We start from the raw sequence: 12,712 nt of genomic DNA on the forward strand, positions 1-12,712 counted from the left end.
GTGAAAAGTCTTAAAACTTACTTATCAAACCGTTACCTAAATAAATGGATAGTTTGATTTTGTTTGTACAGCTTAAAAAAAAAAAAAAAAAAAAAAAAAAAGAGCATTGGGCCTTCAAATTTGAGTATTGTAGAATAACTGTTTATAAATTGGACTCATTTGATAAATCAATTTCACATAGTGAGGGAGGAAAGCTGTTAAAAGTAGCCTTTGAGAAATAACTTTGTGTTAACCAGGAAGGCCCCTTTAACGACTCTTCACCTTCATTATGTAGAATTCATCAATAAAACAAAAAAGTTGTTTTTTGGTCTAAAACAATAAATTAGAAGTGGAGTTTAGTGGAGATGAGCAACCAGTCCAGTCACAACTCCCATTCTAACAGTCACAGGTGGAGTTATGAGTCACTAGGGACACTCAGACAATAGCACAGTCAACGGCAGAGAGTAATCGTGGTCAATCACAAGTAAACAGCACCAAACATGAATGAGATACAGCAACAGAACAGCAGCTTCCAGTAGCAGTTAACGATTCTAGCGAATAATTGTGGACTTTACCTCTGTGTTAAAGTAACACACCAAAATCTGAACCATGATCAATTTACAGCTGTGTGGCTAAATGTATAATATCAAAGTTTACAATCTTTTGCAGAAGTCACAATAAAAAACATCCTATTGTTTCATTCAGGAAAGCTTCACATTTGACTAAACTCAAGTCTGGGGTTACTGTAATGAACCTAGAGTGTGTTGCCTGAATATTTTACAGTCATCTCTAAGGAATTTGGCATTAAAGTTCTCAATGAGCTGTCACAGACCACTGCAGATCTTTGAAAGCACCTAAAAAATGGACTGCCAAAAACATTCAGTGCTTTCCCGGGCACCAAATGAATGGAACTACACCTGAAGGCCTCATTATGCCTCATGCAGGAGTCCTAAATCCCCATGAATTTTGTATGTGTGAGTGTATGAGACATTAAAGAGTGGGACAGCCATATTGTAACAGACCTCTCCCTGAACTCTGATTTCTCTGCAGGCATGTTCACTAACAGCTGAGGCCGGCAGGGGTTCTGCCCCGCTGGCCCAGTCATTAGCTTCTCCACAGTATGTTCCCAAAGCTGCTCTGCTAATGGACGCCAAATACTCCCGCCAGTAACTCCAATGCACGCATAAGGAACTCATATTCATATCACGATGGATGCATTGCTCCTTTCAGACATCCCAACACCTTGCATCCTCATCTATACAAACAAGCTGCATCGATCAACATCTGTAGTTTCTTTCATTTATTATAAACACAGTATTCCATTTACAACAGGGACATGATACAGTAGAAAACACACCTTTTAACCATAAAAAAGCATTAATGTTAAGTTATTATAACAACTATGATTAACAGTTCATGTTACTTACAAGAGGGGTTGGAGCTGAGGTGATTTACAGTTCTCAAGTGTACGCTTAAAAATCTAATAAATCCTCATACAAGTAATCCATACTGTCTTCAGACTTGGTAAGACTAAGAGCTGCGATGTAGTGTCCCAAACTACTGAGTTATTGCTCCTGTGAAGTTTTGTTTGCATCAAATGCAGGTCTGTCATGACTAGTATGAGCACATACTTCATTGTCATACACAAAGGTTAAAGTACTGCATTCAGCGAGTATAAATAAGAGAATCTGTTAAGACTTATATCGTGTAAAACATAATTACAACAAGAAATGTCCAAATACTCCAAACTGAGAGTTTACATGATTATCACAGTAAATACGGTTTTATCCAAACCTTCACAAAAACACATTTCACAATGGTATAAAAATAAGTTAAAAATCTGCATAAATATTTTACACAAAACCGTTATAAAATCTGCATTTTTCTGACAAGTTACACAAAACATTTTTTACATGATTTTTTTTAGTTTGGTGCTTTTTAAAAAAAAAAAAAACACACACATTCATTTAAGTTGTTGATAAACACAAACTTTTTCAAAAGTGTTGCCCTCTTTTTCACCACTCTTGGCTACAACAGTCATTTCAGATATACAAAATTGAAAAGGGAGAGAAAAAGGAGAACTGCAGCAGTGCCAAGTTATACTTCCTTTTATCGCCACTTCAATCCCCTCATTCAGCAGAGACAGATGAAGCGCGTCCCATCCCATATAGATAAACTTCCTATGAACAAGCCTTTCCCCTTAAGTATGAAGTCCACAGATGAGTCCTTACAGGCTGAGCACAAAGACAGGAGAAAAAGAGAGTCAGGATGAGATGTTCTCAGTGTGTCATCAGACAGATTAAGGTTTGAGAAAGGGGCTTTATGATCAATCTTCTGACACATAGATGTCTTCCATTGCGGTGTGTATTTTAGAGCTTTTACTTCCCTTAACTACTGTGTTCAATTAAAGGAACAACATCCAAGTATGACCTCATGTATATTGAGAGGCAATGCTGAGGGTCATGGCTCTAAAATGGCCCGTTTCCCAATTAACTAGCTTCACGGTACACAGGAACAGTGACACCGTGGGGAATGAGTAATCATCTACAATGATGTCTAACCAGAGCAGAGCCAGAGCCACGGGTAATACTGTGATTGCACAAGCATTACCATTCCATCAAGGAATCAGCTTCATTTGATCTACCTTACAGCAAAAAGAAAACGGCAATTTTAAATGTGGCTGTCACTATAGTGTGGATATGTAGCCTTTCAAGCTGAGTTAGCAAGCAAGAAAGCAGCAGCAGCTCTGTTTTATCTTTATATAAATACAAATATCACTTTGAAGCTCAAGCTTTCAGGGATGTTGATAAAAATGCTCTTTTTGTGCAATGAAATTCCTTTGTCCTTAATCCATGCAAACAAATACACTGCAAACTATGCCAGCACTGCCCTTAATCAACATACATCTGAATCACTTTTGTTCAAAAGCTGAAGTTAATGTGATGAAGCATTATTACTTCAGTCAATGAAAAAGTGAACTGTCTTTTAATATTCAATGGTTAGTAACATTTAAATAATATTCTCATGTTTCTTCATAAAAAAAAAAATACCATGTACTTTTCTTTGATACTTTCTACATTAAGAGTAATTAAGTTGAAATCTAGAGAGCATTGTGTTTCTGCCAAAAACATAATAATGATTGGATATTGAAGTCTAAGGACATTGGCCTGCATTTATCAAACTTGCATAGAAACAAGCTTAAATCAAGATATAGAAATTATCTTATAACAAGCTCCACATGATTTATGAAACATATCTGACCATTACCAGCTTACAGCTGAGCAGTTGTAGATAATTACAGCAGCTGAAAAACACTATCATTTAAATAGGACCACCCGGCCTCACCCTCAGCGTTATGACCTGGATATATAGAATACAGTAATGACACTATGATCCCTGTATCATGGTTTCAGTCACCATGTCAGAGATGTCCAGGAAAAATAAACATCTAGTAACTTTTTAGCCTGAAAAGTGGCGTTAAAGTGAATCAGAAGCACCATGTGTAGAAGGAAATCACTGCTGTGGTTAACAGTTGTTGTGGACAACTGAACTCCAGCTGATATTAGAATATTTAATTTATACACTCATGATGTATAACTTGTATATAATATTATCACAATGCCTTCTGTTTAGATTATAATGTTATAAACATCCTTTACATTTGGGCTTATGAAAACACGGTCAGCTCTTAAGATATCAACAAAAAGCCTGTTTTAGCAATTAAAAGAAGTTACGTGTTAACAGGAGGAGGCAATCCTGAAACTTCCTAGACTGAGAAGAGAGTGGCTGTGACACCTGAGGTATTATTATAAATAGAGGCTTTTTGTAAGTGTGGAGGGGCATACAGTGATATTTATTTTCCTCTTGAGTTTCATATTTCTACTTAATACCTGCAGTTATTTTTGGCTTAAATCTACTATGATATTGTGATATTAAGGTATGAAGCAGATCTTTAATAATTACTGATTGCATCCGGTCAATAAAAAAAATGTTCGTTTGTCAAATGTACCAAATAGCAAGTAAATCAGCTAAGAGCTTGTGCTACTCATCATTTAAAAAGCAATGCTGCTCAGAAGGCCTGTCAGAGGTTTGGATTGTTGTTAAATACATTTTTTAAAGCCATATCTAATCTATCACTACCAGATCCATGCTGCACAGAAAGGCCACTGATCTGAAGATTTGCGTACATGAACTCAAGACATGGCGTGGGATTTGAGCGTACTGGAGGCCCACACTCAGATTGATCAGTGTATGGAAATGACCATACAACCAAATTTCTGGTGTACACGTTTGATAAATGGGGGTCGTTTTTATTGGGGATGAACAGATGCATCAGTTTAGAATCGATATCAGCCAATAGATATCCTTTTGACAAACATTGGCCATAAATAGTTAATGTCGCCATGAACCAGTCAAACATGAGAGTTGTTGTTGGTACTGTGGAGTATGACACTATTATTACTTTATCATTACAGTAAAAAAATAATGAATAAAAAACATCAGCATCTTTATCAGCCATCAACTAAATTTTCATTTTGAACATCTGTATCTGTGCATTCCTTATCTTTATCTTTTTGTGACACAAACACTCATGTTGAAGTGTTTAGGCTCACCTGCGTTTCAGGCGTTTCTGAGGAAGTGCTCTGGAAAGAAAAACAAAGTTTGAGAAGCAATTTTGTGAAAGAATCTCTGATGTAATCAGGCTTTTGAGCTCATTTTTAATAATCTGGTGATAACAGAATTTAACACTACCTTGCTCAGCCTTCTTTTACCATTCAAATATAGAGTTGTTGTAAAACACTACTGTATTTACTGTATTTACTGTGCCACAGGCACTGACCATGCATAAGGACAACCTTGACATAAACTGGCTGAGTGCTGACGGTTATATTCACTGTGAAACCAGAGTCTAGCAGCAGCCCCTGCAGTTACTGAGCCTTCAGGTCCAATTAAAATCAGGCAGCCTGTGTGCTGATCAGCACACTTGTGAGCCATATATCTCTGGTAAGAAGGCCAATCTGTTGTTTTTGGGCACATTGTTAGGATGTATTTTGAGCCCTTTTTGTTGAATATAAAGAGAATCTTTTTTCCATCTCAAATATAAATTTTAAAGTCTGGCAGCTCGGCCAACATTCATGATAGCACAGAGTATAAACTTTAAAATGAGGTGCAACTGACAGGAGGAGGTTTATGCTGTTTTGTCACATTTCATTTTAGAACTGTTATTTTTTTCTTAAGTTGTTATTAGTTCTATTTTAAGATGTCATTTTGATAGTATCCCTTTCTTTTGTTTTCATATTAATCTGCTGGGGAGCTTACACTGAAAATTTTGGCTGAAAACTCCCCCAGTGGAAAAGATGGCTCTAATACATACATTCACTCTTCATTGTCATTGTTAAAAATTTCTGGATAGTACAATCACATCTCACTACTGCAGATTGAGTGACATCCTTGTTATTACTGGACTTTATAGTCCAAAAACTGAAGTCAGGAGTTGCTGCCCCCTGGTGGAGTAAGGTGTTTCTTATGCAGCACACACAGAAAAACTGTTGTGGAGGGCAGAGGTTAGCACTCACTAACACTTTCATTTAGAATTAAACACTAAACAAGATAAATCCTACTGAGAAATACAAATATTGACTTTTTATTGCAACAAAAAGGATCTGCATTACTGTAGGTTAATGTGTGAATGTGCACACCATCATGCTGCACACTCACCTATAGATGTTAGGGTCGAGCAGCATGGCCGTGTCCTGCGGTAACTGCGACAAGTGCACCACTTTAGTCTTCAGCTGTGATCGTTCCGTTTCATTCACCCACACGTCAGGTAGTCTGCAAGACAGCACACACGCATAGAGAAGGGACATGTGGTTAAAGTCTGAGAGTCAGTGAGGAAGATGGAGAGAAGAGAGGGGGATGGAGAGTGGAGAAGGTTGAATGGCGCGGGGTGAGAGAGATGAACAAAGAGCTTCATTGAGTCCAGCACACATGTTAACACCTCCCTCTGAACACTGAGTACATTTCCATAAGTAACATGGCCTTGACCAAAGCACTGAGACTGACACAGACACTGGTGGGAGCACAGATCTGCACAAATGCTCACACAAACAAAGGAGGGGCATATTTTTGTCCTCTATAGTATCTTTAATTAGCTTTAAGTCATTTTTAAGTCTAAAAATAATCCATGTGATGGACGTCTATATTGCAGCAGCCTCAGGTTCAAGTCAAATGCTCGGCCTTCAGCTGCATGTCACCTCCCCCCTCTCCTCCATGTTTTCTGCAACTCTAAAGCTGTCAAAGTCCAAAAGAGGCAAAACATCTCCCTCAAAATTATCATTTAGAATTTTTTGCATTCAAAATGATCTGACAGAAGAATACCAGGGACCATTCAATCAGAAGGGGCTGTTTTTTTTTCTTTTTTTTTAAGCTCTTTAAGCAGGAAAAGTGAGGGTGTCTTTGGAGTGACAGGCACTCCTGCACATGTGCACATGGTGTACTGTACGGCTCAGCTGCACCTTACTGTACAGTTTGATTGCCCATGAAAGACGGGAGTGTGCAAGAGCACTGGCGTGGCGAGCTGAGGTGCAGAGGAAACAAAGAGCTTAGCGAGTTGACTGAACCGCCCCTCTCTCCTTCAGCCCCCCCCCCCCCCCTTGTCTCCACCCCCAGCATTCCCCCCGTCACTACGTGCGTCATCACCGGAGCCCCCAGAGATGTAGACACACACTCACACACCTTCTGCAGGCAGCCACCCAGCCAAATCACTCATTCACATGCCTAGTCAGCCCATTGAGTGGGACGGGGTGATGGCTGAGCTTTGCATGAAGCGCATTCAGTGCAAAAGAGTGCAGGTAGAGGTGAAGAACAAAGGAGAGGTGATAGACAACACAAATGAGAGAAGATACAACAGACAGCAAAGGGAAAGTGGTGATGGAGGGGGGAAAGTAAAATAGCTCATGTTAATTTACAACCACTGGCTTAAACAGTAATTGAAAATCCTTTTATGGCCTGTTTTAGGGCCTGGAGGATGGGGTAAGCTACATACGATAATTTAGTGCAGGCTATAAAGTTCAGAAAGCCTCAGTAGTGTGCTCATGATCTACCAGTATCCAACCATGCATTACACAATATCCTTTAGGCCATAATAGTTAAACAAACATTATTTGACCTTAGCATGACTTGATGTTCATGAGTAATGCAGATCTCAATTCTAAATTATAACAGTTATGCAAAGAAGTGCACACAGAAGCAGTTAAAAAAAAATTTCTGCATTGAAAAGCCAAAGAAATACACTGCTTAAGGAAATGAAAGCTGACAATGGCCCTAAGCTGTAATCTTCAAAAAACATAAGTAAGCTCCAAATCAAAATTGAGTTAAGAGAAAAGAAAACGTACATTTAAAAGTTAAAGATTTCTGTGCTGATGTTGATGACAGAGATAAGGATTAGCACAATAGGGCTAAAGGAGAAGTTCTTGTTTTTGTGACCTAAAAATAACCCTGAAACTTTTGTATCAGTGAAGCTTCTCTCTCTTTTGATCCCAAAGTGCATAGAGAATGCAGATTCATCCACTTTAATGTTACCAGAGCAGAAAGAGGAAGTTGAGAAGAAGCAGGGACAAGACAAGAAACAGTCCTCTTTAAAGTTTGTCTAAGTCTTGAGTTGTATGTCCCTGTGGAAAGCAAACCACAAATGGCAAAGGAGGACCTGTCGAGTGTGAGCTTGTGTGAGTGCACATGTTCCAGCCCAGAGTTATGATGTAAACTGTGGCATGTAAACATGTCACAGTGAGAGTGCTGTGGTACAGATGAGTAATTATTTTCTGATGACTGTGAGGCACACAGGAGGGCCAAACCTAGGATCAGCATGTCACAGGCGTCAAACATACACATTTATGTAGTGGTGTTAGTATCAGTTCTCACTATGCATGCATGAACATATTTCCAAAGACATCTACACTAAAAGAACAAAATGGCACACCACATAGAGTTTCACAAAACCATGGCATATATTCAACATTCAGCATGATTGGACAAACTTTCTCTTTCACGTTAATTTCAGGTCAATCAAAGCAACAAAATATATGACATAGTAGGCCACACCCAGGGAATGAACTACATTACATGACCTTGAAAGGCAAACATTATTTTTGTTCACTATCAGTTGAGCCAGTTAGTAAATTAAACTCTTGCCAAAACCAGTAAGGAGAAAAGTAAAAACATTTTTTCCACCAAGAAAAACTTAAAGTGTGATATTCTGTTCTTTCAATAAGGCCAGGAACAAGTGTTTCAGCTTATAGCTTTGCAAGATGCTGATTGGCCCGTAAAGATGTGACAGACAGACGCTTATCCATTCACACGCTGAGGTTTGTTTTCAAATCATCTGCCCTTTCCCAAACGCTTTGTACTGAAGGTTTCACAGATAGATAAGTGAAACACATCCATCTGGCTTGTCAGGTTACTAGTTTTACCTGGTACTTAAAAAGCAACTGTTTATTGTGATCTATGAGCTACAGAGGGTATAAGCCAAAGTGAAACCCACTCTTTAAGCATAGATTGATGGCTGAAAGACTTGGAATAAGCCTGGAGCAAAATGTTCATCACAAAGCAGGTAAGTGCTTATTTGTTCACCAGCATGTTTAATGGATATATGTTATGCAGAAAGAACTGTTGCAGGATTTGGATTTCCTTGTAAACGAAATAATTTTGGAACACAGGAAAGAGGTTACTTAGAGCCCTGGTTCAAAATATGTATTCAGTGTTTAGAAGGATTTACTGGTTAAGCGATTACATGCTAATTTTCGTGGAGACGCATTTATAGCTGATTAAACAGGCTTACATCATTTTTTATTCAAAGAAATAATCATGCCTTAGATTTATAACTGATTGGATTACAAGTGGATTTTTTATTCCTAATGCAGTGCTTTTTTAAGGTTAGCACTGAGTCTTTCAAATATAATTTTACTTTGCAACTGTCATGTATGAAAACTGACAAAAACAAGTTACATTTCCTTCAAGGAACTTTTGTTTTTTGTTGATACTAGCAACCTCAGAGGACAAAGTGTTTTGTCTTTGTTCTTGCTGATCTGATGTTGTATATGTGCAAGGTGTGTTACTGTTGGAAAAGAAGGTGTTGTTTATGATGTTACCTTACAGAGACCTGAAAGCAGTGTTATGACAGTTACATTGTAGATCAAGTCAATCATCAGATAAATGGTTTGCAGCTCATTTTAAGGCATCAGTAAAATTCTAAGTATGCTTAAGTGTCAGCTAAAGTTCTTGACTCACAAGTCATTTACCTACGGATGCATGACACTGGTTTGTGCCAATATTTTCAAATTCATTTAAGCCAATACAGATATAAAGGAGAGGTCGCAATCATTGCAACCACCAATGCAAATTCCAGTTTTTAAAATTTATTTTCCTAGTGCTGTTAAAAACTGCAAGGAATTTTTAGCACAGCACCTCTTAACACTGCACAGCAGCACAGGGGTTAGCACTGTTGCCTCATGACAAGAGGGTTCCTGGTTCGCTTCCCGGTCAGGGCCCTTCTGTGAAGAGTTTGCATGTTCTCCCTGTGCATACGTGTGTTCCCTTTGGGTATTCTGGCTTCCTCCCACCACCAAAGACATGCTTGTTGTTAGGTTAATTGGGGACTCTAAATTGGCCGGTCCAGGGTGTACCCCTCCTCTGACCCAAAAACAGCTGGGATAGGCTCCAGTTTAGACTTGAGTAAAAGAACTGTTGCAGAAGAAGGATGTATAAAGTTATCACAGCTTTTCCGAGTGTCAAGAACTAGAGTGAGAAGTATCTTTAAGAAATTCACAGCACTAAACAATCCTGGCAGAGGTAGGAAAAGACAGATTTCAAAGACCTTGGAAAGAAAACTAGTGAGAGATGTGTCTCAAGACCACTGGAGTCTCAAAGAAGACCATCACTAGAGCCCTGCACAGCAATGGACTGCAAGGTTACAGATCAAGAAAAACACTTTTGCAGAGGAGACACCTTCATGCTAGACTGAAGTATGCTTAGGGCAACCTGGAGAAAGATAATGCATACTGGAAGCGTATCCTTTGGTCAGATGAGACCACACTAGAGCTCTGTGGCCACAGAGACGCTGCTTATGTTTAGAGAAAGAAGAGAGAGGTAAGATGAGGGGGAAAGAAATCATAAAAATGAAAGATATGTAAAGATTTTTAAACAAAACCTCAAGCAGTCAGCAGAAAGACTGGGTCTGGGTTGTCACTTTGTCTCTCAACATGACAACAACCTAAAACATATTTGGTTCCTGGTGAAGAACTACCTCTAGAAGATTAAAGTGAACATTACTGACTGGCCTGCACACAGCCCTGACTTGAATGCCATTCAAAATCTGTGGGGTGAACTGACAACCAAGGTCCATGCCAGAAGACCATCAAATCTGAAGGTTGAGAAAAGTTTTAAAATGTCTTGCCCTGTTTAACAGCACTTGGGAAATACTTGGGAAAAACTGAAATTTTCATAGCAGGGCTAATAATTTAGACCTCATCTATAACTACTACTCACTACTTCTATCAAACGACTCTCTGATTGTGTATTCTAACATGTTCCCTAGTTTCCTGCCTTCGCGCTGCCCATCAAAGCGTATGAGAAATATATGCTTTCAAAGGTACATAAAGCTTTTTTTCCCTTTACACTGACATGTAGCTGTTTATTTCACAGAACAGATACTCTGTGAGCACATTACTGACATGGGCGTTTATACTTTCATGTACTGCTGTTTCATGATCAAAGATGTATAAAAGAACGGACCCACCTCATAAGGCTGTCGCTTACAGACCATTAGCTTGTTAAAGGTCCTGTTTGTAATCTTTGTGCCCAGTGACACCAAGACTTTTTTCCTAGGGAGATGCATGTATAAATGAATATCCTAGAGCTGTGTGTCTTTGATTAAATGCACAAGCCTAACAACTATTCGATAAATGCATAAATATATAAAAAGCAATGAAAACAAACAAATCATAGACTGGCAAACAAAGGTGTATGAGATAAAGCTATGTTAAGCTTGCTGAACAACGTGCAGTTTGTCACACAACATGATGTGCCAGTTGCTCGGGGCGTTCACTGTCACTGACTGTGTGTTCTTCTGTTTGTTATTCCGAAGCATTCAACAGTGAGCAGGGGAATCCATTCAGCCATCCATCAAAGATTAGACACCAATTATAGTTCTCTTGTTGTCCCTCATCCCACACAACCCCTCCCCCTCTCAGATAGCTGCTGGTGGTTCATGTTCAGAGTGGTTCGTGTTAATCAGTTACTCATTAACCCAGATGGAGTTAATGAGTGTCAGTCAGAATGTGAATGGTCTGCTCCAGTATTAATAAATATGGCTTCCCACTCACACCAGCAGCTAATCATTGACTCAGCTACCGAGAACATAGATGTAAACAAACACACACCCACAGACACGCAGAGTGCAGCACTTGATGTTGACCTTGGTGTTGAAGGTCATGACACTTGATGGTTGAACAAATGACCACCAGACTGTGTGTCAGATACGAGGATATTACACAGAGTCAAAGATTAAATATTTACAAGGCCAAATGAGACTCACTACCAACCATCTTTGTCTCAAAATAACTTAAATTTGAATTCCTCCCCTGAACAGTGACTGTTGAGCCATCAGGCTTTGGCTTATCCACATGCTGGAGTAACGTGCATGAAGCTTAACCCAGAACAATGTCCAGTATCTAAAGAGTGAACAACTGTTTACAAGACTTTCCAAAACCAAAATCACAAAAAAATATACAGGTTTGATTAAACTGTTCATCTCCTCTGAGCTAGGCTGCCATTGACGCACCAGATTACTGGGCTAAATTTAATTACATTTGGGTTATAAAAGTCCAGTAAAACATCAACCTTGTGGTGCACTGTCGAGCACTAAGAATCCTTGTTGTCAGGACAACCTTGGCGTTGTGTGTCTTGCAGTAATGCCATGCTGTAATAAATGTTGAAGTTAAGGAACTATATAGACAAGACAAAAAACTCAAAGATTTTCTGTCTGACATGCAGAAAAACAAAAATGACTGGCACTTCTTCTTGCAACAAACTCAATGCAGTTCAGACACAGAGGGCCACGTCACGGGCTCTCTGTCTTGCTTTCTCTCTATTATGAGCTAGTGATGCCATCTCTAAGAGTAAAGATATTCACAGTTTGATATAGCATGACGATGCAACCGAACACCCTGTCATTGGTTGTCACAGCCAGTCACGAAAAAAGAGGCTTAAATTCATGGTTCAAAAGTTATTTAACTTTAAATAACCTGTGTCTCTTTTTGTCACATAAGACAATTTTGGTCTCAGAAAATCAAGTCAAATTTGACACCAGTTTCAGACTGGGTCTGTGTGCTGAAGCTCACACATCACTAGATGGGCATATATTGGGTGTTAGCTGCTTTTCTCTGCTGGCACAGCCCTGTCTTTCCTCACAAGTTTTCCCTCATTAAATCTCCCTACAACTGACAACTGAGCCAGGAAACATTCAGAAGAATAAGGAATTCTGTATAAAATTAAGTGATTTTTTTTTAATAAATGTTTAAGCAGTCTTTTACATTGTGGTCATCTTCCCTGTGCCTAACAATGTGAAAACGGAGAGCTCCAGTGACAGTGAAATTTAGAAAACTGTATTACACATTCATCTGGCTTATAGCCTTTATCGGTGTCATCAAGAAACCCACTGCAAACATATTCTACCAAT

General features: G+C 38.9%; 1 protein-coding gene across 2 annotated transcripts in view; it reads right to left on the reverse strand.

Annotated features, from left to right (window-relative positions):
- Nucleotides 1–1,264: 1,264 nt before the first annotated feature.
- LOC121515609 (zinc finger protein AEBP2-like) overlaps nucleotides 1,265–12,712 on the reverse strand; it is a 37,413-nt gene continuing 25,965 nt past the window's right edge. Inside the window, exons 7-9 of one of the 2 annotated variants that reach the window (XM_041796465.1) lie at nucleotides 5,698–5,811; nucleotides 4,593–4,622; nucleotides 1,265–2,213 (exon numbers count right to left, since the gene is read on the reverse strand). In XM_041796465.1, the coding sequence (XP_041652399.1) occupies nucleotides 2,207–2,213; nucleotides 4,593–4,622; nucleotides 5,698–5,811 (151 nt within the window). In that variant the 3' untranslated portion in view covers nucleotides 1,265–2,206. The remainder of the gene's footprint in view (nucleotides 2,214–4,592; nucleotides 4,623–5,697; nucleotides 5,812–12,712) is intronic. The other variant, XM_041796466.1, reaches the window with a different exon arrangement.

The sequence above is a fragment of the Cheilinus undulatus genome, linkage group 9 (genome assembly GCF_018320785.1).
Source record: "Cheilinus undulatus linkage group 9, ASM1832078v1, whole genome shotgun sequence".
Lineage (NCBI taxonomy): Eukaryota > Metazoa > Chordata > Actinopteri > Labriformes > Labridae > Cheilinus > Cheilinus undulatus.